This window comes from Canis lupus, chromosome 8, assembly GCF_011100685.1.
Source record: "Canis lupus familiaris isolate Mischka breed German Shepherd chromosome 8, alternate assembly UU_Cfam_GSD_1.0, whole genome shotgun sequence".
NCBI classification, from domain to species: Eukaryota; Metazoa; Chordata; class Mammalia; order Carnivora; family Canidae; genus Canis; species Canis lupus.
In genome coordinates, this window is record NC_049229.1 from 65,582,384 (window position 1) to 65,609,037 (window position 26,654).

The 26,654-nt window shown below is 34.4% G+C and overlaps 1 protein-coding gene across 6 annotated transcripts in view; it reads left to right on the top strand.

The window, feature by feature from the left end:
- PAPOLA (poly(A) polymerase alpha) overlaps positions 1 to 26,654 on the top strand; it is a 58,082-nt gene that overhangs the window by 27,071 nt on the left and 4,357 nt on the right. For 2 of the 6 annotated variants that reach the window (XM_038545677.1, XM_038545679.1), the window contains exons 11-19: positions 1,191 to 1,311; positions 2,250 to 2,334; positions 7,247 to 7,300; positions 7,820 to 7,939; positions 9,628 to 9,737; positions 13,470 to 13,591; positions 17,646 to 17,788; positions 20,629 to 20,726; positions 20,945 to 21,165. In XM_038545677.1, coding sequence (XP_038401605.1) covers positions 1,191 to 1,311; positions 2,250 to 2,334; positions 7,247 to 7,300; positions 7,820 to 7,939; positions 9,628 to 9,737; positions 13,470 to 13,591; positions 17,646 to 17,788; positions 20,629 to 20,726; positions 20,945 to 21,165 — 1,074 coding nt within the window. Of the gene's footprint in view, positions 1 to 1,190; positions 1,312 to 2,249; positions 2,335 to 7,246; positions 7,301 to 7,819; positions 7,940 to 9,627; positions 9,738 to 13,469; positions 13,592 to 17,645; positions 17,789 to 20,625; positions 20,727 to 20,944; positions 21,166 to 24,810; positions 24,874 to 26,654 lie in introns of all 6 variants that reach the window. The other 4 variants (XM_038545676.1, XM_038545678.1, XM_038545675.1 and 1 more) reach the window with 3 other exon arrangements.

The window sequence follows — 26,654 nt, forward strand, 5'->3', positions numbered from 1 at the left end:
ACTATAATTGTCCTCTGATGTGAGAAGCATAATTATGTACCCTGTAAACTCCATTTAATTGTACATAGTTTATAATATCAAGTTCACTAACATTTTAATTCTATATAGAACTACCTTGTAAGTCAAAGTTGTGTGGGCATTTGTGCTTAAAAAAAAAAAAATAAAAGGATACTCAAAATCCCTGTATTTTTTTATTTGATCTAAATATTCTGTTAAAATTGGGTTGTAGTAGGAAAACTGTTTAATGTTTACATGTGGCAGATAACTTCTAAGCAATATCACTCTGATTACTATGATGTAATTGTAAAAATTGGTTTGGATATTTCAGATTACAAAAACCTGGTTGGGATAAAAGAAGAGCTTCTGTTCTGCTTTTTGGGAAGTTATGACCTTTACTGCTTACTCAGTTTAAGTGTTAACAACATGCACTTTATTAATTGATAAAAGAAATATAGGTTCCAATAAGGCTTTTAGGTCTATAAAGGTCTATTTTTCTACATTAATTTGCTATCTTATGACAACATCGAAAATAATGTCAGTTTTTAAGTCTGTTAATTACATCAAGCTATTTTCAAGTTTTCCAAACCTCAGGCATTTAATTTTGGAGGAATGTGAATTTACAGTTCCCTTCATGGAAATATGTCACTAACCATTAGTATACAGAGTAAGATTAAGTTATTCAGTCATTCCATTTTTTCCTAAAATGATAGCAACATGGATAATATAGCCTCAGCATGTGTCAAGAAGCTTATACTTCCAATAGGTTAATGGTATATTAAAAACCATGTTTCCATCTTGTTTAAAATTTGTTTTGCACAGAACACTATTTAGTATGACATTTCTGAAAAGTGTAATTGTGTGTGCATCCCCATTTCTGTTGAAAAAAGAAAAACTGAACATCAACAGATGCCCAACTAGAACCTTTTTTGCTTGACAGGCACACTATTTTCTAGTAAGCTTGCCAAAATAGTCATGCCCAAATGCTCAAAGCAAATCTTTAGTTTAGACCAAATCTCTGATTCTATGAAGAATTCCTATAAAAACTGTCTCCTTACATGGTTTTTCTTTCTCAACTCCCAGCTATGAATGAACTAAAATTTAATCATTGGTTCAGTTTAACAAGGGGTAAAAAGTCCAAGTATCTGTTGCATATGTACTTGAAGAAACTGATTGGCTGTTGTTGTATGTAGGTAAACCCCAGTGATAGGTACCATCTTATGCCTATAATTACACCAGCATACCCACAACAGAACTCCACGTACAATGTGTCCGTTTCAACACGGATGGTCATGGTTGAGGAGTTTAAACAAGGTAAGTGTTTATCCTTCTGCTCTCCTTTATACACGCAGGATCTACATACCTGTAGACCCATAGTTGGCTGTGCAGTTTAAAATGAAGAAAGCATTCACTCAAGTGGGTGTTGGGATTGATTACAGTATATATTTGAGAACTGACTTGAAAAACTCATTTTATAGTTCCTTTGAGGCAAATTATTTTTGATTATATACTGGAAAATTAACCAATTTAAAGCTATCCCCTTAGCTGGCTCTTGCTGGGCTGCTTTAGTGCCATACGGTTGCCATGTTAAATTTTAAAATGCTATCAGTTTGTCTCCACTGGGTGACATGAGAGGTGCTTTTAGCAAGCTATATGCTTGGAAAGAGCTTTGAGCAGGATTGGGGCCAAAGTGCCTATTATTTTGGAGGAACCGTTAAACTTTTGAATTCCAGTAGTACTCTTCTAATTTCATTGCCAAAAATGGTCTTTGAGGGAAGTAGCTGAAAGAGGATTGTTTGATTGATAATAGTCAAGAAAACAGAATTAGCTGTACCACTACCAACTTCAAATTCAGAAGTGTAAAATTGTTTTCTGTAGTCTGAAGAGGCTCTCCGTAGGAGAATGTTGCTTAGAAATATTAGGAAGCTTGTTTTAGAAAGGCAAGAATCAGAGCTTATGGGAAATTTTTTTTCTTGGTTAACTACAGTGCTTCAGTTTTTGGAGAGAGTCATCCAGTGAGCAAGGCATTTAGAGTAATGGTAATTTACCAGAAACCTGGCTCTCAAAAAATCCTCCAGCTTTTTGAAAAGTGTGTATGTATGTGAAAATCTCTGTGCTCCAAAGTCATGAAATTGCTATGTTAAAATTATGATTCTAGGATTATAGTGACTGCATGTGGTATGTTTAAGATCTTTAAAATTCTAGATTGTTAGACTGAAGCATGCCAACATTTTAATATGTTTTTAATTTAGGTCTTGCTATCACAGATGAAATTTTGCTGAGTAAGGCAGAGTGGTCCAAACTTTTTGAAGCTCCAAACTTCTTTCAAAAGTACAAGTATGTATTTTAAGGCATGTCAGACATGTTGCTCTCTTAAATTAATGGTTTAATGGTAGCATATGTGACATCTCTTCTTGCTAGACTAACGGAGTTTTTAATTTTTCTTTAAACATCTTCCGTAGAATTTTCCTTCCTGTCACAGAGGGTGTACTGTTCTTAGTAGACCCTGTATTTTTTCTTTGTGAAGTGTAGCCTCTATAGTTTGCTTCCCCGGTATAACCAAACTATGTTTGTAGCAGTGTCAGTTCTGTGGGCGTCCTAAGTCATCACAAGAACTCTCAATCCGTATGCCTTGGCAAAGGAGTGAGCAGTTAAAGTCTGTATGTAGTATTGTTCTCTCTTAGGAAACTAAGTATTTTCAGCCAGTTCTGGAAACTTACCATTGAGATTCTATATATAACCATAGGCAGAGCTAATAAAATGTCAACATTTTATTCAACAGTCAGTGAAGTGTTTACAGTAGTTCTAGCACACTATTGGCCTACTGTTTTCCCTTAATGTTAATAAAGCCCCTTCAGATATTTCTACAAATAATTTTCTTGGAATCTAAGTGGGTGTAATATTTTTTACTAATGGTTTTAATATAATGATTTAATACCTTAGTACAGGTTAAAGCCTGATTGTGTTGATCTTGATGAAAATTGTAAGTTATAATAAATCTTACTTTAAAAAAAAAATGGACTTGCACTTTTATTTGCCCTGAGCTGAAAACCTGCCAAAGTCCCACTTAAATTTTTTTTTCTTTAATGCTTGAAACTTTCCTGACCATTTGATCTTGTGTTGGATTGTGTTTTGTAATAATCTAAGCAAGATTGCTTTATGCTATTTCCCCAATTAAAAACAAGACTGATGACCTTCATGATGTCTCTGTGTTTTGTTTCTGTATCTTTTGCATGAAAAAGCAATATGGAGCCAGCTTAATTGTTGTGTTCTGGGAGCACTGCGTTGTCAGTAAAAATTTAAATAGCATAACATTGAATGCTCTTGTTTATTACTTATTCCCCATAAGTTGTGCTTTTCCATTTGGCAGATAATTTTTTTATTGTTTTTTATTTTAACCAGTGTTGAGGAAGTACCTTTGGATATTTAAACTAATAAACATATATTAAGATATTTTTTTAAAAAACTACAACATCAGAATACATAATTGCTTGTATGGAGCATAAGGAAGAAACTGGTTTTGTAGAAAAATAGCATCTTTTAATCCCTGAGAATCAAAGACTAAGCTAGTTTTTCTTTTTCCTGTCTCACTTCCTCATAGGACTAAGAGCTGGGTAGAATGAAGTCTTGAAAGTACTTAAGTGGCTTCCTTCACTTGAAGAAAGATTAATCGTTGAAATAGAAACCTTGATAGTGTCATCTATTCAAATAAATTTGCATTACTAGAACTTTGAAGGGTTTTTTTTTCAAAGCTTGCTTAATCTTCTTTTAGAAGTTTTAAGCTATCTTTATGCCAAACAGTACCTAAAAGGTCTTCAGTGGACTGAGTAAAAGATGATAGATTATTCTCTTTACTGAATTCTCTTGAAACAAATCATTTTAGATGATCAAAAACAACTTCAGGCATGAATAAGGATGAGGAAGTAGCAACAAATAGCAGAGATTGTATAGGAAAAATTTTAAGTTTTATCTGTGAGTCTTGAGAAAAACAGATTTGAAAATGTGATAGTCATGGGCTAGATTTATCTATACCAAATCTTATTTATATTTTTAACTTCTCCAAAAAATTTCCTCTTTATAATATCTAGGGCTTATTATTAATAGAATGTAGAGGTAGTCACAGATTTGAATTTTTCTTTTAGCATTTCATATGATATCCCCCAAATTGGCTGTACAACTGAATTGAAATTCTTAGTTTTCTCTTGAGTGAAAGTTGGTTAAGCCTTATTTGAAGTACATCCTGAAAGTAGTGTCATTTGTTATGTATTGGATTTTAAGTTGTAATATGCCCGCGTGTCATTCTTGGAAAGGAGAAATTTCATTTGTCTTAAAAAGCAGAAAAGTATCTTGAGAAGATCTCAGTGTTCTTGAGAAAAAGGCATTAACGGTGCTTTGTACAGTTTTTAATAACTAAAGATATTTTTCATGTTTTTCCTTTAAGGTAATTCGAGTTGACACGTAGCAATAAAATAAGTCATCATTGACCTAGGAAATGTGAATACTTGTTTCAGGTATTCCATTTTACTAGGAAAAAAGGAAGGAAAGGTAATAGTGGCAAGAGGCCCGCATGTTCTCTTATAATTTCAAGGAGTAGGTGTGAAAGAATAATTTAGCCTTAAAATGTCTTAAAAACTTAAAATACTGAACTTGGTCCCAGGTTTTGCAAAGATGGAATTATAAGGAGTTTTCTCTAAGATAATTACATTTTTCCATTCACATATCTAAGCTATATTCTATCTACCCGGGAAAAATATTAATGTGATGAAATGGCCAGGAAACCTACTTACATACTTTTTTGGGGGATAAGCAGTTATTAGGTAATAAAAGCAACTAAATTGTTCTTAGGAATTTTTAAATAGGTTTTAATTCATTTGGGATACATTTTTATAGCAAAAGCTTTTTATTAGAAACTGAAAATCTTTAAGTTTGGTGAAAAGTTAATGACTATTACATTAACATTTCAAAGTGTCTCCTTAAGGCATTTGAGCATCTTAAGCAAATGGTGATGATAGTTGGAAATTGGGGATCACATTCTTTGGGACAGCTATACAAATACATGGAGTCTAAATTTAGAAGTACTTGGTGCCTCTCTTCTATGATAGGAATCTTAGGAATTGAATACAAGTTCTGGTTCTTAAAACTTAACAAACTCAGGTGGGATTTGGTTTCAGTTTCTTAGCTGGATGAGTCTTTGTTTTATAAATGGATTCCTAATGACAGGTTATTTCTGTTAAACTTACTTATTGCATTTTATATCTCCTACTTCAAATTTGCTTAAATGTGGCTGAGTAAAGGACATAACTACAGAGTAGATTACCACACCCCCCTAGTTCCCCTCATTTCAGTAAGAACCAAAGTTGAACTCTTTGACTTCAAAACTTTAAACTGAATTGCCAACAAAATTATATTCAAATGGATTGTATGTTTTGCCTTTGTGAAGAGAGAATGTTGTGCATCATTTGTTGAAGACTGAGTGGTAATTAAGAACATCCATTTTAATAGTGTGATAAAAGAGTAGTTTAGAGACAGATTGTTTTGTTCCTTTACTAGGGGAACACAGACAACTTTGCTTTTTTTGTTTTTGTGTACATGCCTGCTTTTTACAGTTTGTTGTCTCCTGTTGTAACTTGTTGCACTTCTGTCAGAGAACTCTTCCTCCATCTTCCTTTCCTTCCCTCCCCCATCGGCTGCCCATTTCCAATCTCCCAGGGACTGGAAATCAGAATACTGAGCTTGTTAGGATTTGGATGCATTTAAGAGCATTTGAGGGCTCTGAGAGTGGGTTTATGTGTGTGTAAAATGCATGAGCTTTTAGTGCTTTTTTGTAACTTTTATTTATTTGAGCCATCTGTGTTTGTTCTGTATATTTGGTTCGATCCAAATAATGCTGAACAAATTTAAACTGGTGGTAAAGGAAGTATTGGTCTGTATGGATTTGAGCTGCATATTCACATATCTGTCTACATGTTTTCATGTTTATACGTATTATCTGTTACCTTAAGTTGATAAGTACTTGAAGTTAAGCTCATTTGAGCTTCATTTATCCCGCTACCAGTAAGTGGCATTGTCCTGTGTTCAGATGGTACATACAAGTCTCATACCTAGGTTATATAGCTATGAAGACTCATAACCATTTTTCAAATGCTTTATGAGCATAAGTAAGTAATCAAATGGAATATTTTAAGGAAGAATGGTTAAAAAATGCCTTAATTTGCCAAATTTCCATTGTCCCTTCCCGAATTGTCTTCTCTCTCTCTCTCTCTCTCTCTCTCTCTCTATTTCTCTCTCTCTTGCCTAGGTCAGACATTTGGTTTTAGTCCAAACCCTCATTTATAAGATATGAAAGATAAGAGTTTCAGGCTTTTTAAAAAAGAGTAAACCAATTTAAAAATTCTCATCATACTCTGGTTTTTCAGACTAGTGTCCGTGTTTAGGTGATCTCAGTTTGCCGTTTGTGAGGTAGTTTCTGGTGAGAAGTTTGGCTTGCAGCACCTCTAAAATGGGTTCTGTAGAAGAGTATATTGGACTGAACTTCTTAAATATAAAATAACATGAATTATACTTTTAGTTTGTTTTAAAAAGACTTAAAATAGTTATAATGGCATTTTGTGAAATAAAATTTGCCTTTTCTCTAATTTAATGGAATTGGATTCCACATGAAAATCAGATTTCTTCTTTGCTCTCACATTAGTGATATCTGCTTTTTTTTATAGAAATTTATACTGTTACTTGAGAAAAATCATTAGGCCTACCTTCAATATTCAGTTTTAATTTTTGATGCCTATTAATTTGAGTTAAAAAGCATGATGTGTTTGAACTATTTTTTTAGCTTACTGTTGTAATATGTATAATTAGTGATCCTGTTTCTGTGCTAAAGCCTTGGTGCATTATTTCTATTAAAACAACTTTGTTTTAATAGAATATATTTTAGTGAACAGCTTATAGATCTAAAGCACTCCACTGGAGTTTTTGGACCAAACTATCAATTAATGTTTATTCATTGTTCTTGGATTAAGTTATTTTGGAATAATTTTTATAAAATCACTCTTTTTCAGAAGAATTAAACTCACCAGTAGTTAGAAACTTGTGGAATTTAGCTTTTATGATTTTATGTACATCTTGAGCTTGCAGTCCCCCTTGCTAAAATGTTGCTGATCTGTAACTGTCACAAAGCTATTACATTATGGTGTTAATATCCAGCACAAAGCAGTTAAATAAAATAAATAGCATGTTGTCTTTATCTCCAAAGGCATTATATTGTACTTCTAGCAAGTGCACCAACAGAAAAACAACGCCTAGAATGGTGAGTATAAGATTAGACTTTACAGAGAAAATAAGCCAAAATCCAATCAGATAGCTGCAGAACGCAGTAGGAGATGGGAGAAAGTTTGTCCTCCCATCCAGTCTGGTTTTATTCATAAATGGAACTTTACCATTTGTAATGGAAGTGTAGGAATTTGGGGATTCATATACAACTTTGTTTTTTGTTTCCCTTACGGATATCCATGTATTGTTAACTGTATATTTAAAGTGCTTTGTTTTAGCCTACTGCTTTTTTTCCTTTAAATCATTGTGGGGATGTCTTTTGTAACCTTCCTAGTTTGAAGTGCTACTTGATTATCCTTCCTCAGTTTTTGCTTCAGCATTTTTGTTTAGAGCCTAAGACTGGTTTTATCTATGGGAATTCAGATGGTTGAACTGCCCTCACACGTGTTTAAGTATGATCTTCATATTACTGCTTTGCATAAACATATTTGACTTTGTGCATTTTATTTTTTGAATTAACCAGAATTTTCATTAATACTAAGTGACATTTGTTCAGGGTGGGCTTGGTGGAGTCAAAAATCCGAATCCTGGTTGGAAGTTTGGAGAAGAATGAATTTATTACACTGGCTCATGTGAATCCCCAGTCATTTCCAGCACCCAAAGAAAATCCTGACAAGTAAGCAATCTTCTAATTTAATCTAGTTTCCTTCTCTCCTTTCTTTTACTCATAGAAGCTTTCTATAGTCAATTTTTTAGTAACTAGAGTCACCATTCTATTGATCACATATGACACAAAACCTATTTAATATTAGTGGGTTAGGTTTTCCTGATGAGAAACATTAAAGAGAAGTATTTCTTGAGAAAAATCAACACTGAAATAGTTTTCTCTGATACTAATCTAAGGATGATTAATTAGAGTTCAAATTCTGCAGATCTGCCTTTTAGCATTTCTTAAAATTTTTTTCTTCTCACCCATACTATACAGTGGTTATTAGAGTAGCTACTATCCAAATATGTCTTGCTTTTCATCTTAATTTTTTTTTTTTTATTTATTTATGATAGAGAGAAAGAGAGGGAGGCAGAGACATAGGCAGAGGGAGAAGCAGGCTCCACGCACCAGGAGCCCGATGTGGGACTCAATCCCGGGTCTCCAGGATCGCGCCCTGGGCCAAAGGCAGGCGCCAAACCGCTGCGCCACCCAGGGATCCCTCATCTTAATTTTTTTTTAAAGAGAGAACATGCTTTCAATTGAACTTGCAAAAATCTGATTTGTGATAGATTCTGGAACATTGGGAAGAGATGTTAATAAAAGGCTTACCTTATTCTTTTAAGGGTCTTTTATAGATCGATTTCTGGTTCAGTTGTTACTGAATTATTTACCTGAGATTCTACTTTGCCTATACTTCATTTGCATTTGGATGGCGAGGGGAATTTTAGTAATGAGCTTGTTTAAAAAAAAATGTATCATTAAAGAAAGATTGAAAAATACAAGTAAATTGATCATTTGATATTGTGCTGCATTGGTGTATAGCCATTACTCTGAATTGTTGATAGAGGTTATTTCCTTTTGCAGTCCTGTAAAAGAGTTGTTATTTGAGCTTTTTATAATTTTTTGTTGCTGCAGTCATAATTATTAGAAGACTGATCCATTCAGTTAGATTATTAAATGTTCAAAAGTAGCTGAATCACCCTGGTTTCTGTTATTATGCTTGTAGTCAAATTGCTGCTCATGTCATCTTTTTCCTTTTTCTTTTCTTAAAAAAATATTTATTTATTTTAGAGAGAGAGAGCATGCATGCGTGGGCAGGGGTTGGGTGGAAAAGGAACAGAGAGGGAGAGAGAGAAGCCCAAGCAGACTCCATGCTGAGTGTAGACCCAACATGGAGCTCTCTCACAACCCATGAATATCACACCCTGAGCTGAAACTGTAAGTTGGATGCTCAACTGACTGTGCCACCCAGGCGCCCCTCATGGGACCTTTTTGATTGAGTTTTTAAATTTTAAGGAGTATATATTACATTCTAGTTAAAATTTTTTATCTAGAATAATCTTTTTTTTGTTTCAGATCTTTCTAAAATGTATTACTTCTTTTCCCTTGTTAGTTTGAACATGATTTTTATTGTGCCTTTGGTACTTTGAGATCATTAACAGTGGTTGTCAGTACCTTGTTTATATAGTAATAGGAATATGAAGGACATGTATGGTGGAGGACTTTGAGTTTTGATGGAGTTTAAGTTTAGAACTCTACTTAGTTTGCTTATACACTTGGATTCCAAGTTTTTCCACATACGTCAGGTTGTTAACCACATTGACAACATTTTCATGAAATCTTGATAAACTAGTAACACTTTTCTTACTTTGCAGGGAAGAATTTCGCACGATGTGGGTGATTGGGTTAGTGTTTAAAAAAACAGAAAACTCTGAAAATCTCAGTGTTGATCTCACCTATGATATTCAGTCTTTCACAGATACAGGTATACCTCTTCTTGGATGATCAGATCATGTAACTTGCATATTTGAATTTGTCTTCATGTGTACCATAGTGATATTTGCAATAACTGTTAATTTACTTGGGAGTATTGAATGATGATTATCAAAATAATCTTAATTTGGATTAGTTACTAGTTTTAGTAATGTCTAATACATATGATTTTTTGTTTTATAAATTTAAAGTTAAGTAGGACCATTTTAAATTTGGTCACAATTATTTATGAAATTAGAAACCACCTGAGTATTTGATTGTGTAAAAAAGTGAATTTGTGTCTGACTGCTGACTGCCACAATAATCGTGAACCTTAGATATTTACAAAGCTAGGCTTTTGGTGATGTGAAGAAATTTTATTCTATGTCAAATATAGACTCAAGTATTGATTGATTTATGGGTAGAGAATAGGATGATTAGAGCTACATTTCAGATTGACCTATACCCTGAGGTATAACTGAGATAGAAGTTTAAAGAACAAATGGGTGTAGTTCACAGAAGCTAAGCCTATATTTATAGATGCACAACTTTTCAAGGCAGTGGTGACTATGCATAAATGCATAGACTACGAATATACATCCTCTTTAGGGACTCTTGTTTTCTTTCGAACATCTCTCCTTTTCTCCCCATTAAAAACATTTTTAGTGTGTGTCATTTTCACTTGTCCCCAATAAGTTTCCCCCTAAGAACATTTGGATTTAACATTAACAAATTTTTTTACATTAACAATTTTTTTTACCTCCTGAGAGGAGAGACAGAAAGTGGTACAAGTTGTTAAAAAGTTAGTGTCCTATACTAAGTGTGAAGAAGAAGTAAAAGGAAAAGAGTATGCCTTTGAGAATGTAAATGCTCACGTCCAGTGACTAGAAGGCCTGACTTCTGTAGTTGGTGGGGGAGGTGGTGATGGTGGTGGTGGTGGTGCACCTGTGTGTGGAATCCCTCACAGTGTGACATCTGGGAGCTGCTCCTGTGCAGGTAGCTGTCTGTTGTGAATGACCATCAGCAGCCTTGCAGTTGATGATATAGTAGCAGTTAAAGTTTCAACTAAAACAAGGTAACTGTAAATGAGACACATGGTAGTTGCCTTCTTGGAAAATTCAGGTGAAAAATACTCTTTCTTATAGAAAATCGAGTTGATTTCTTGGTTCCAATAATTGATAAGTAGGATTTTCATTTTTAGGAATATTAAGTGGAATGTGGCACAATTCTTTATCATGAGAAACACCAAAGAATATTTAGTGTCCCAGCAAGTAGTAACCCTTAGTAGCTGTGACAACAGAAACACAGATTTTTTAGGATGTGATTTGGAGGGTGGTAACTCCACTTGCTGAACATCACAAAACTGTTATTTTCCAGAGTAAAAATTTTGATGTCAACTTAAACTGTAAACAAATCATGTAGAGATACTTGAATTAGAAAATTTTTGTGCATCTCATCTCGATTGAGCTGTTTATCAGAGATTGTGCTAATGAACCATCAAGATTTTCAAGGAATTTTTAGTTACTTTGGGAGGGAAATGTTGAGTTGTCCTGTACCTTGAAACATTTTAATGGAATGCTTTGTAGGATTGTCTTTTTTCTTTTCTTCCTTTTTCTTTTCTTTTTTTAAAGATTTAATTTGAGAAGGAGACAGCATGCATATGAGTGGGAGGAGGGGCAGAGGGAGAGGGAGAAATAGACTCTCCCCTGAGCAGAGACCCTGAGATCATGAGTTGAAGGCGGATGCTTAACTGACTGAGCCACCCAGGCACCCCCTTTGTGAGATTTTCTAATAAAACAAATATTTTAATAAGTTCAATACTCAAATTCTTACTTCCGGTCTCTTCCAACTTCTCTTCAAATCTTTTTGATCTCAGGTATTGGCAGCTATATCCCTGTAGTTGTTCAAGCTAGAAATCTTGGAGTCCTCCTTGACTTTTTTTTTTTCATAATTTGATGTTAATGCATTAAAAAATCCTTTTGCCTCTACTTTTAGTGTCTTTTGAGATTCCTGCTACTAATGGCTATTTCTACTGCTATCACAACAGTCCAAGCTCATTTGTCATTGCTCTGTTGTATTCGCATTACTAGTTTCCCTGGCTTGCCCTAGCCCAGCTATTAATGGGATAATAGTTATTCTCAGTCAGCATCCAAAATGATACTAAGCCAAATCATGCCTTCCTTTGTTAAAACTTGTAATGGCTACCAATTTCTTTTGGAAAGAAGTCCAAGTCCTTCCTTACTCTAGTGTGCAAGATTTTACCTGATTTGGCCTTCTTATTATGTCTGGTCTCATTTCCTGTTGTAAGTTTAGAGTCCTTTATCCAATATGTCTTGGAGCCAGAAAGGTAATAAAGCTAGTAAGTAATATTCCTAGTGGGGCTTGCAGCAACATCTGGTAGTCAGTGACAGTAACATTTCTTCGGGGAACTGTTCAGGATTCATATTAAGCAAAGGTAGAAACCAAATAGTGATAAGAGGTTAGATCAAGGCTAGTTGTTGCCAGATGAGTTTTGGTGCCAATTTTAGGGAAAACTTACGTGTTTGGAGCTTTGGCGATTTCAGAATTATTCTTAGGGGGTTATGCACCTTGCCTTTTCCTTTTCTCCAGTGGTCCTTTTGTTGTTCCTCTAACATTCCAAACATCCGCTCAATTGAGGAAATTTTGCCCTTAACCTTGGATCTGCTGAAATACTGTTCCACCATTTATCTCTTTCACTTCCTCACTTTCATTTCAGTCTCCATTTTGATGTCTTCTCAGTTTCCAGGCTAAGCTTGTCTTCCCTACTCTATTTTTTTCCATGGCACTATTATCTGATAGGGGTAATTTTTTACTTTGATTTTTCCTGTTTACTGTTTGTCCTACTAGAATGTAGACTCTGTGAAGTAGTTTTTTAATTTTTTAAAATATACATACTTCAAAGATTTTATTTATTTTAGAGAGTGATCATGAGCAGCGGGGAAGGGCAGAGGGAGAAGGAGATTCCCTGCTGAACAGAGAGCCCAATGGGATGCGGGACTCTGTCATAGGTCCCTGAGGTCATGACGTGAGCAGAAGGCAGAGGCTTAACTGACTGAGCCACCCAGGCTCCCCAGTGTGAAATTCTTTTGGTCTCAATCTCTTCTGTATCCCCTATGGCTAGAACAGCATGATATAGTATAGGTGCTCAATAAATTGTCATATGACTGAGTGAATGGATTTTTCCATTTGGGGATTCTCCGGAACTTACTTGAATGAATTTATTTTTAGCATTTTCTTTTTGTTCCTGTGACCCCTATTTGAGTTATTTCTATAATAGAAGATGTTACTACTTGTCTTAAAGTTTTATCCTGCATATTTTTGAAAAGGTATTTTTAGGTTTAGTCAATAATTGCTGCATTTGTTACCTAATTGGGCTAGAATTTTAAATAATTGTGGTAGCATAAAAGGGTATAAAGAAACCTTTTTTCCCCCAGTCCTGTTGTTTCTTAAAGAGTTACTCTTTGACGTTTTTATTTTTAGAGTAATTACATTGGAAGAGTTAGTATACTTTTGCTTCTATGCAATATATAGACCTTGTGGTAAAAGGTACTTAGAGTTTGCTCAAGCAATGGATTATGTCAGATTAGAGATCAATTTTGGCCTAATAGTTTCATGCACAGGATTGATAGAGAAGGATCCCTACTTACAATGGCTTCTCCTGAGTGAGTTTTACTGCCTTTGTTAAAATGTTTCTATTTCTTGTAACAATTTCCTAATTGTGTAGTTTATAGGCAAGCAATAAACAGCAAGATGTTTGAGGTGGACATGAAAATTGCGGCAATGCATGTAAAAAGAAAGCAACTCCATCAACTACTACCTAATCATGTTCTCCAGAAAAAGAAAAAGGTAAATGTAGAATGTACTTAACAAAAGGATTAGTAACATGTTTTACTGTATTCAGTCTATCAATAATAGCTCCAGCGCTTAGAATCATTTTAAGTTCTGCTTGAAGTACATCATAGCATTTTAAAAATCTGTTCCAGGCAGCAGTTCCACTCTGTGAAACCTTGCTCCCAGTCGTGTTTCCTGCACATACTTGCAGACCTCAGATAGATTAGTGGTGATGCTTCCTATCCTTATTTTATGTAAACTTTGTCTCTTTCAAAGTCTTCTGTTCTTATCCATTTAATACTCACATCAGTATCTAATTTACTTTCCTCTTTATTTTATGTAAACTTTGTCTCTTTCAAAGTCTTCTGTTCTTACCCATTTAATACATCAGTATCTAATTTACTTTCCTTTAAAAAGTAAACCTAGGTTATATGTGGATCAAGTAAATTGTGTGGCTTTTTTAGAAAAATGGCTTTATTTTGTTAAGAATTCTACATGTATATTATTGGAAAATCCAGTTATTGGGTAGAAGATCACAAAGAGGTGACCAGAGTTAATGTTTTATAGTATGTTGTTCCTGGTAATAGTGCTTCCTATTGAATAACTTGCACCTATGTTTTTCTTAGTTGGACTTAGAGAGGATATATTAGAATTTTACTGCAGAGATGAGATGACAATTATATCATACTTGATTTCAAGAATAGGTAGCTTATTTCTATAATGGAATACTTACACACTGCAGTGAAAATGAATGGATTAGAGCTGCACATATTAATATATTCAGTTAAGGTTCTGATGAATATGTACTATTTAATAATTTTATAAGGTTTACAAGCTTAAAAAATGTAAAAGATTATATTATTTAAGAGAATATGAAAGAAAAGTATAGCATATATAATGGTATAAGCATCTAAGTCAAGGGCAAGAGCTGGGTTGATTTGAGTACACCCCTTCCCGGCTGTGAGAGTTGGGCCAGTTATATAACAAACACCATGTTCTTGATTAGCTGCTTCTCAAAAAGGGAGATAACATTTTTTACCTACCTCATTAGGTATTTTATGAGGATGGAATGAGTCAATACCCATACAACATGGTTTCGACTAGTGCTTGGCACATAACGAATGCTCATATTTGTTTCTGTTGTTATCACCATAACTTGGGGGTAGAGGTACTTGCTTTTTTATTTTGCTCTAAAATGTAGTTTTCAAAGGCATTTTCATTTTTAAAGTAACTTAGTGCATTAAAGCTTTTATGTGGCTTGTTTTCTTCTCAACCTAATGTTTTTAGGAGTTAACTAAATAATCTAGAAAGTGGCAAAAATGTACTGTTCTTAAGCCATTTTATTTGTCATAAAATATACATAAAGTTTACAATTGAGGAATTTTATTTTTAAACTAAAGTGTCAAGTCAGACATTTGTCCTCTTATTGTCCCTTGGTGTTATGAGTTTTAGCAGCCATACTTAAGTATGTATTTTCTACATGTAAAAATATATAAATATTTTTGTGTGATTTCAGAAGTGAATGTAAATAGATTGTTATATTCTTTAACACTTAACTAGTATATTTCTATTGTATTAACACAGCTATAACTGAGGTAATTAGATTTTCCAGAACCCTTAATTCTCAGATTACCTTTTTTTTAAAATTTATTTTTAAATATTTTATTTGAGAAAATTTTTAAATATTTATTTAAATAAAATATTTAAATATTTTATTTATAATATTTTTAAATATTTTATTTTATTAAATATTTATTTGAAAGGGCAGAGGGAGAAGCAGACTCCCCATTGAGCAGGGAGCTCAATGTGGGACTCGATCGCAGGGCTCCAGGATCATGACCTGAGCAGAAGGCAGACGCTTCAACTAACTGAGCCACCAGGCACCCCTAGATTACCTTTTTAAAATTCCTGTTTGCATCATTGTTCATATTTGGAACAATGAAAGTATAGTTAAAATAAATTTTATTCTATTAAGATATTATCTATCTAAATACAATCTTTTGGAATATAAAAAGAATTCTTAGTGATCAGAAATTTTTTAGTCCAAACATTGTATTTATCGAATAAAGCTTAACTGTATTCTCATCAGCTACTTTTCACATATCAGTGTGTATTTCTACATAGAAATTTCCACATATCATATGTATCTTTAAAAGGTTTTTGATGATTGTGGTGCTGCTCTTTGGGTGCTTATTATGTCTCCAGATTACATTATGTCACAAACACTACGTGGCTGCTTGGTATTTCTTTGTATGGCTACAGTATGATTAGGTCTGTCCTTTATTTGACATCATTTGGATTATTTCTAAGTTGCCACTAGTAAAGCAGCACTTTCTTATTTTCAGAAGTGGTATATAGAAATCTAGATCCATGAATCTTTTCTCTGAGACTCTTATTAATAGCTTTCTTTTGTCAGCTGCTCTTTGCAAGGCACTGTATGAATGTTTTTCTATATTTAATGATACAACAACCCACAGGTATTGTCTTTTATAGAAGAAACAAAGTGGCTAATAAACTTGCCCAGGGCTGTATAGTAGGTGTGATTTGGACCTAGGTCTCAGTATAAAGCATGTGTGTTTATTTCTCTCTGTAGTATGCTCTGTCTTCTTCTTTTATTAGAAAGTTTGGATAGAACATTTATGATGTTTTGGCATTGAAGTCTCTTGTGGTAAACTTGATATAAACACAGGCAAAAAAAAAAAAAAAAAACCAAAAAAAAAAAACACAGGCAAAGCAGAGCAGCCAGCTAAAACCTTGAGGTTCACAGATCATCCTCAGCTGTGCCCTGTTGTCTCACAGATGTTTGATCACATGATCAGGCAGGTAACTATGTAGGATTGAGGGTAATTTACTTTACAAATCCTTGTCTTGGGGAGAGTGAAATTGGTAGCATTTTTGTGTAGGAAAAAAGCTCATTAGAAAATTCATTTCACAACTGACTTCATAAACAAGTGGCATTACTCTCTCTTCCTCTCCCTTCTGCCAAATCTCATCTTTCCCATTTGATCAGTATTGATTTATGTACAAAAGTAATTTCTGTAGTGTAGATCAAAGGATGTCTTGAATTTGGGGAACTAGAGAGCGTGCACACACACACACACGTGTGGGGTATGGGTTTTTGTCAGTAATGCAGTCATTTCTATTAAAATGTTTCTGTAGGTAAACGGAGCATCAAGGCTAAAAAGGATTCTGGAAAAAAATGAAATCAATTTGATACTTTAGTACGATTGATTGTAGAAATGGAAACTAAGTTCTTTAGAAGTCAACTTTCCCTCACAGAAACATTTGTAACTTAAGCTTTATTTTGGTTTTTCTAGGTTAAGTAACATTTTAAATGCTTTGATTTTTAAGAAGCAGGACTAGCATTAGGATTTACATGGGGATATTAAATTTTACTTTCAGAAAATTATTTCTGCTTTATTTTCGCAGGATAATTTATACTATTAAATGTAACCATGTTAGAATTCTGAGTTGGCAGTCAGAAGAGCAGAAATTCTCGCTTTTGAGAGAGCCGTTAGTTATTTGAGAGAGAATTGATTTACAGATGTTAGAAGTGGTACTACACTATACTTACTTGATAGTTTTTTTTGAAATCACACAATTTTATGTGGATTGTAGAATAATTGAAAATTGATTTAAAAAAATTGGTCATAATCCCAAAAGCCAGAAATACTCATTGCTGGTATAGTGTTTATCATTAAGACTTTTTTCCTAATATATATGTTTCTATATATTTATAGTTCTCTGATTTAAGATCCATGTCTTTTCACATTATAGTGCTTTTTAGTGTGCAGTCCGTTTTATGAAGAGTGTGTATGTCTAATGTAGCATTCCTTTGTCCTTTTTTGTCTCCCTTGGAAGAACTGTAGTGTAGTCAGGCCTCTTAGAAGTCAGGAAGGATGTGTCTACCAAATCTTTGCGTTATAAGTTCACCATGACACTTGTGAGTTTTCATGAACTTACTGATTTTTGCTTTGTAGTAGAAATCATTTATCAAAGTACTATGTTTGTGTTTCAAAGATCCGGGTAAAATAAAGATATATTTGACTAAATATTTTATTAATTGTAGCATTCGACGGAAGGTGTCAGATTGACACCTCTGAATGACAGCAGCCTCGACTTGTCTATGGACAGTGATAACAGCATGTCTGTGCCTTCACCTACTAGTGCTATGAAGACCAGTCCATTGAACAGTTCTGGCAGCTCTCAGGGGTAAGGCAAACAAGGGAACGAATTGGAGTGGCTATTCACTAAACATACCTGCTGAATCCTCTTGTTAAAGTCACCTATTTAGAATATTATTTTTATTCCATCTTCTAATTTTTTTAAATATAGCAATTAAACCTATTTTGGGGGGAAAGTAATTTTTTTTTGTCCTATTGTGTCATACTTGTATTCCCTTTTCGGGACAGGTATATCTTAATTCAGATACGAATAAATGTTAGTACCGTGATCCCTCAAATTTCATAAAAGGTTGGTCTCTGACATGTATCGTTTAACTTAAGCTTTTTTGACTTTACTGTGGTGCAAAAGCACTACATAGTAGAAATCATACTTTGAAGTTTGAATTGTGACCAGGGCTAGCAGTATACTGTACCATAGTGTCTTGTGATGCCTGGCAGTAACAGCGAGCTGCTATTTGCTTTCAGCCCTGTGCTCACAGGGTCAGCAGCCATACTGAAAACCGTTCTGCACCAAATGGCCATTCTATTTTTCACTTTCAGTATAGTGTTAATAAATTACAGGAGATAGACAGCATTTTATTAGAAGATAGGCTTTGTGTTGGGTGATTTTGCCCAATTGTAGGCTAACATAAGTGTCCTGAGCATGTTTAAGGTAGGCTAGGCTAAGCTGTGGTGTTTGGTAGGTGGTTTTATATATTAAATGCATTCTTGACTTTAGATATTTTCATTTATGATGGGTTTAATGGTATGTAATCCCATCTTAGGTCAAGAAGGATCTGTACTGAGGCTTCTACCTGCTTCCAGTGAACTGGTGTGCTAAGGGGAATGGACAAGAGGGACAAAAATCACCTTTCTGTCCTGGAGCTACTTATATCTGTGTAGCAGGGGAACAGATCTTTGGAAATACTAGGGGCCTTCTAAAAAGTGAAGGTCTCTGTGGGCTGGTTTTAGTTACAGGAAGCTGCCTTTTTTTTTTTTTTTTTTTTTTAAGAATTAAGTGTCTTTTGGGGCACCTGGATGGCTTAGTCCATTAAGCATCTGCCTTCGGCTCAGATCATGATCCCAGGGTCCTGGGATCAATCCACTTATTGGGCTCCCTGCTCAGTGGGGAGCCTGCTTCTCCCTCTGCTTATACTCTTTCTGGCTATCTCTCTTTCTCAAATAAATTTAAAAAAAAAAAACAAAAAAAAACTAAGTGTCTTTAAAAATATTTAACAAAGCTAAACATTTTTGTTATGAAAGAAATACATGGCTGTGGTGTCAACTAGAATGCAAAAAGCCATATTTTATATTTAACTTCTATAAATTTTTAGTGTTTCCTTGAATCTTTTTTTTTTTTTTAATGGAAATTCCGGGGGATCTTCAAAGGAATTTTTATAGAAAGTCTTATACTTTGAGTTTATGCACTGTACATAAAATAAGTGTATGTATGAAGTAACTTCAGAAGTTTAAATGATATTAGTTTCTTATGTAATACTAAATAACTTCTGTAAATAAGACTTCTGGATTGTAAATTTGTAATTGTATATTTGCTTAGCAAATTTTGAGTATTTATTCGCTAGCCATTTTGCTAGCTCTTTCTGGTTTTCTTCTTGCATCTATAGTTGTTCTCTGGCCAGCTCTCCCTTTCTGTTCAAATCATTAGATGTGTGTGCCCTTGAGGGCCCTCTTCACAGTCCTTGTTCCATCTTGGTATTTTCCCTGGGGGAGTGGGATCACCTGTGCTTGTTTTCATTTATTTTCATGTACCAATGAACTCCAAAGCTTTTTTTTTTTTTAAAGATTTATTTATTTGAGAGAGAGAGCACAAGCAAGAGGGACAAGGGCAGAGGCAGAAGGAAAATGTAAAGCTGACTGTGCACTGGGCATGGAGCCTGATTTGGGGCTCAATCCCAGGACCCCAAGATCATGACCTGAATTGAAACCAGCTGGACACTTAATCGACTGAGCCACCTAGATGCCCTGTGAACTCCCAAAGCTTTAATAAACTGCCCTGGTTACATGTAAATAGCACATGGGCATCCAAAGTCTAAGTCCTTTCATGTCTCCACCTTCTCATGGCATCACTGATCCACAGTTGGAGAGTGCAAGCTGCAGCCAAAGGAATGAGAGTAGACCACAGAGGACTTTCTGCTTTTATTTTTCTTTCAGGGAGTAATTAAAACAAGATTATTTAACTGTGATAAGATTTATTTGAGACAGAAAAGTTGAAGAGAAAGGAGAGTAAAGGATGGATGATTCGAGTTTCCTGAAATGATAGGAGGGAGTAGGATCCAGAACACAGAAGAGAAGGGATGGCTTTGAAAGCTTTTGTTGTTTATTTGGGCCACTAGGTGGTCTTTTAGGATGTCACAAACCTTTAGATTTTATATGCAGAACTTTTTTCTATTTCTCAGACCATTTTCTTACTTATATAGCCTTTGACAGGATTTTCTTATACCCCAAATCCGTTAAGTCTGTTCCCCCAAATCATATGAACAGATTGTTTCTGGAACTGTACTGTTTAATATGTCACTAGCCATGTGTGGTGATTTAAATTTATTAATATTAAATAAAATTAAATATTCAGTTTCTCGCCAGCCATATTTCAAGTGCAGAGTAGCTGCATCTATATAGTAACTACCATACTGGATAGCACAGCTATAGGACATTGTTCCAGAGGGTTCTGTTGGACAGCACTGCTTTTGAGTGTGTGCTTTTGGTTGTTGGCTATATTTTATCAAATAAAGTCAGTTACTGATGTATTCATAGAAGTAAAACTAAAAAATCATTTCCTTTAGAAAATAACTTCCCATACTAAATTTTGTTACGGAATTTTATACTTCTGCTTTGTCACTTTTTTTACTTTTTTTTTTTTTTTTTTAGCAGAAACAGTCCTGCTCCAGCTGTAACAGCAGCATCTGTGACCAACCCACAGGCTACTGAAGTTTCTGTGCCACAAGTAAATTCCACTGAAAGCTCAGGGGGTAAGGAGATGGGGTTGACAGGCTTGAGAATCCTTACACCATATTTGGCTTTAGCCTTTATTTTGAAAGATGGCTTTATTGATTAAGTGGTTTGAATTCAGTTTTTTAATGCTATTATCATTGATGTGAAATTAAACTCGGAGACCTAAAGCTTTACTTTACCCTCTGTTGATAGGATTTATTGTAATTTTTATGTGTTCATGTACTTATCTACTTAGGTACATCGAGTGAAAGCATTCCTCAAACTGCCACACAACCAGCCATTTCACCACCACCAAAGCCTACGGTCTCCAGAGTTGTTTCTTCAACACGTCTGGTAAACCCACCACCTAGACCTTCAGGAAATGCAGCAACAAAAATACCTAATCCTATAGTAGGAGTCAAGAGGACATCCTCACCTCATAAAGAAGAGAGTCCCAAGAAAACCAAAACAGAAGAGGTATCTATATATTAGTTAGCCATGGGAATACCAGCCTGTCTAGTAGAAGAAAATCTTTGTGAGCCAAAATTGAGAAGCAAAAGGAAGAAAGTTCTTAGAAAATGTTTAAGTGTAGTGGTTTAGGGCCATAGTCTCTCTTCACCCTTCCTACTCTTCTCGATGACTACCTCTTCCATAAAGCTGTGCCTCTCACATAAAGTTAGCTCATCAAGTCTGTAACACAGTTTAGCATGTCGTCCCAATTTCTTATTCTCTCATAACTATTATATTTTAGGTGTACTGATTCTATGGTTGCCCATTCAGGCACAGTTCTGTGATCCAAGTGGAGTTTTGGAGTTTCTTACACTGTACGTGGTATTACAGGGTTATTGAATATGAGGTTTTTAGGGAATTCTTATTGAATAACTGGCCAAATTTGCAAAGTCAGACTAATTTTGAGACCTTGAATGATTACTTCCTCCAACCCTTCAGGAAATTTTTTTAGCAATACTTTAACTTTTTATAGTGGCCAGTTTACCTTGCCAAAGTCTCAGATAATTTTAGGAAAACCATTAAAAGTGTACATTGATTCTGGTGTATCTTTGAAAATACAAAACAGAAGTAAGTTAAATTGTTAAAAAATTTCATTGCTCCCTGGAGTCACTCTCAGTTGTTTTCCTGTTAGTGGGACAGTCATCGTTGTCCCAGATGTGACAGTCCAAAAACTCCAATCTCATTGATTTTTGGTTGATAATTTGTTACTTATGAATTTACTCACGTCACCAAAGTTTCTTTAGAAAGGGTAAAAAATCTGGATTTTTCTCATAGGAGTGTTTTGATCTGTAATCATAAAAAATCATTGTTATTCATTTGTAAGTGTTCTATTTCCCAGCTTATTCTGAAGACTTTTGGTTTAGATTTTTTTTTTGATATAGTCATTATTAACTAAATATGAATAATTTGATGAATTTTGTCACTCTAATGATGCTGAATGAAGAATGATTATATTATATCATACTTTATAACATGTATTCTGAAAACCCATCTGTATAGTTATTTTAAGGCAGAGATTTGAAGCCTCTCTTGTACATCAGAATTTTTCAGAGTGATTTTTTTTCTCTCCTCTTCTAATAGAGATTTTACGGCCTCTTCCAGATACACTGAATCAGAGACTTGAGGAGTTAGGCCAGGGAATCTTTTTCTCAGACCCCTCAGTGCTACATGACTATGTTATGCAGCAACCTAACAATGTACTAGTTCTGGTGGAACTCCACATTGTGTCTATTGATACTTGTTTGGAGGTGACAGCATTGCAGAATTGACATTTCTTTATTGTAGTAAAGAACACGTAAGCATAACTATAGATGCCTATTCGTTCTACTTCTGATGATGATTTAATCCCTTAATGGCTCCCGAGAGCTCTGACTCCCGGTATCCTGGCACAATGTTGGTAGTTTCATTTGCACTTAACGTCATAGAAAACACTCCTGTTTCCTGTCTAGGTGGAGAGGCAATAGGAATAGGATGTTTTAACTTCATATGGACAATTTTAAATCTATGCACAAGTAGAGAGTCATTTCCTATGCCTGTGTACCCACTGTGCAGCTTCAGTTACACTGGGCTGTGCCAGGCCCTGCACTCTTCATTTTTGGGCCTTTTCCATCTTCCTCTGCCTGGGCTATGGAGATGAAAATCCAGACATTGTATCATCTCATTAGTTTTTTGAAAATCATGTATCTAAAAGATAAGGATTACAAAAAAAAAAAAAAAAGCATAAATAAAATAAACTTGTCCCACTTAGAAGAATCAAGTATCTAGTCACTGCTCAAGCGACCCTCATTGATTTTTTTTAATAGTCTTTTTGTTCATTCCATTCTGTAATTAGGTAAGATCCCTGTGCAGCTATTGATTGATTCCTCTTAAGTATTCGTTAAAACAGATTTCCCTCCCTTTTTTCCTTGCAGTTTTTTTGTTTGTTTGTTTGTTTTCTCTCAGGCTGGGTTTTGTTTATCACAGCTCCATGGAGTTGACCAAAAAAACCAATTTTATGATATAGAAGAGATCTTAGATCTTGAGTTTCAGTGGCTTTTCCATTTATAAAGCTGATTAAAGTCAGGATTAGAACCCAGGCCTAAATCTCATGGTGCTAAAGGAGAAGATTGTTTACGAATCCTCATTTTGGAGCTCTCCCAAACTAGGTCTTTTATTCTCTATTAATGAGTACTTGGTATAAGAAATTTTAGTAAGCCAGAAAGAAACACTGGTCTTAATTAATAATGCACTAATGTGTAGAGACATTACACCACACACCTGTAGGGGTTCAGGTGTGGTTAGGTCATATATTGCTGCTTAATTTGCATCATGTGCGAAGGCTTTACAAATATGTGAAATAAAAATAGACAAATGTTAGCCTTGGATTGTATGGTTAAATGATGCTATATATGTATTTTTAAACTTTTTCTTATGGAAAATTTCAAACATGTACGAAATTATAATATACAGTCCTGTTTGCATCACTTAGCTTCAGCAGTTAACAGCTTACGGCCAGCCTGTTTCATCTACACATCTACTTCCTTTCCCCTTGTTATGAAGCAAATCCCAGGCGTATCATTTCAGCCATAAATATTTCTGTGTGTATCTAAAGATAAAGACTTCTGAAAAACAAACTACAGTATATTATCACTATATATGTGTGTGTATTGATATATATGCGAGTGTGTGTGTGTGTGTACACACACACACACACACACATATATCATCGTATTTACCAGTATTAACAATAATTCCAAAGTGTTACGTATAGAGTCAGGGTTAAAATTTGCCCAGTTACGACAAATTACTGTTCGTGGTTTATAATGTTCGCAGGATACAAATAAGGTCCTTTTTAGAATTGGTTTATATTACTGTTATATCTCACATGGTTTTTATGTCTTGTTATAAAGCCACATTTAAAATGATAGTTTTGCCTAGTAAATACAGCAGAGAAATTAAGGTTTAAATAGTTTTTCTTAAAGGGATGTTAATTATAAGTCACTGTAGGAATGGGAAAGTGTAGCCATTTTTGGCTTCTCCTTTCCCTTCTTTACTGAAAATGAGTTATTTTTGAATATAAGGATAAATTTAAAAAATTAAGACAGGAAGAGAACATTTCTCAAACCTCCTATTCTTCAGGATGTTACCAAGTTTTACTAAGCAGGAGGATTCTGTGGTTAATTAAATTTGGGAAAAGTTAAAGAGATATTCTTGATAGAACTTCTCAAAACCTTTTATAAAATGTGTTAATACGTATGTGAATTTTCTAGAATGGGGGTGATAGTATTCCAGGTTTCTAAATTGTTTGATCAAAGAACTTTTTTTCCCCTCTTCCTTACAAAAAAAAATTTTTTTATTAACTTCGTGATTTTAGGAATGTACTTTAGGTGTTGTTGATCAATAGTAACCGCTTTCTTCATATTCTTCTTAAGTTTGGAAGATACCAAAGCCAAATTAAATATGTTACATTAAAAATTTTTTTTCAAGTGAACGAGTGATCTACTTTAAGGTCATAGTTGATCTTACAGGTTAAATTACTTAATAATTTAAAAAATTTCTATCAATTAAAGCATTAATTGGCAAATAATCTAAATTGTTCATTTTAGAGAATAAAGCTTTTTTTTTTAAAAACAGGATGAAACAAGCGAAGATGCTAACTGTCTTGCTTTGAGTGGACATGATAAAACAGAAACAAAGGTATACTAATTTAGCCTTGGAATACATACGCAATTAAGAGTACAGAAGATGTTTTAGAAATGTCTCTAGAATATTGTACTGTCTTTTGTTCTGTAGAGGTTTTAGACTGTTTCCAGTATTGTTTTTAGAGAAGTGTTTGTCCCTTTTGAATGTTAATTTATGATGCTGAAATTTAATTTCTCAAGTGTTTGAGGTGTTACTAAATGCAAGGTAGCCCGAGTGGACACTGAATGTAATAAGGTGATGAGTGAGGCATGTCCTGTGCCTTTAAAAACTTATAATTAAGTAGAGAAAATAAGATATAGAAGCAACTCATTACATTATCAGAGATCAAAATCATTGAGGCTACTGTGGGGTGGTGAGGGGCAGGAGCCAGTGGAATGTTATTTCTGAGTGAAGAAAGAGTAGTAACAGGCTTTGTAGAAGGACCATGTAGTATTTGATGTAGTCCTTCAAGGATATGTAAGGATTTGGGGCTGTCCAAGATGAGGTCATCTGACTCTTGGGGTGAGCGTATGGTATGTTTAGAGAATCTGTTCTTGCCAGAACCTTCTGGAGTGCATGGGGCTTGAGAATGAGGTAGATGAGGTGAGAGGGAGTGGTTTAGCCAAACTATATTAGACTTCAAATATTATTTTTTCAGAAATTGAAATGTACTGAAGGCTTTTTAACATTTTTCCTCTTATTGTAGAAAATTTGGAAATCCTCCTCCTCCCAAATTATTCCTATAATTGCAAGTATTTCTTTGGTGTCTTTATAGACTTTATTTGGGCATACATGGCAGTGGCTTTTGCATTTAAATCTTTATTCACTCTGTAAACCAGAAAAAATTGTGCCTGTTGATAATATGATTTACAAAATATTTACAGCTATCTTAGGGCTATTGCCTTACTTTGTTCAACCAGTTTCTAATTGTTAGCAGTTGTTTCTGTTAAAAAAAGGAAGTTCTTTCTTACTATAGAATTGACTTTAGCTAAATCCCTGCTATCCATTTATATTTATTAGAATAAATTATAGAATAAATTATAGAATTACTGAGGCAGATAGTATGCTTACTTTTACAAAACTTGACACATAACTCCAGTCTGTGCTTCAGGAAGCCTGCACTGCCATTTCTATTACCTGCATCCTGTTTACCCTGTTTCATTTCATAAGAGAAAATTGACATTTCATTGTTTTATTACTATATTTTATAGAAATTCAAATTTTTACATGTTTATTTTCATTTGTTTGTGTTATATGTAGTATTTTGTTTTGTGCACAACTTTAAAAGCATTTAGAGTAGTGGAATGACATGGTTTGCCCTGTATTTTCTGATCATACTTAAGAGTAGTGTATTGATTATTGAGGAAAGGAATAGAAACCACAAAAATAAAGGAATGTTTTAGGGACTTTTTTCTTCTTTTAATTAAAGATGTGGGAGCAGTTTTTGTCCTTGTGGGTAATTTTATTTTATAATATTTACTGGGTTTTGTTTTTTTCACATTGCTAAAGGCTTGGGCTTCTAGTGTGTTCATTATTGTCTGGGCAACATTTCATAATGTGCCTGTGTGTGTCTTTAATTATTATTTGCTCCAGAAGTCCAAGTTGGAGATCATTGGAAAGTCAGAAGATACTCTGTGCCTCTAGAATTGAAGTAGGCCCATAGAAATATATGTGTGTGTGATGAGGGTGAGGCGGCCTGCGGCCAGGCTCACTAGATGATTTTGTGATATGGTCCCATCTTTCTCTTGACCCTCCTGTCTTCCAAGTTGTCTTCTTTATTAGCCACCAAACCCAGT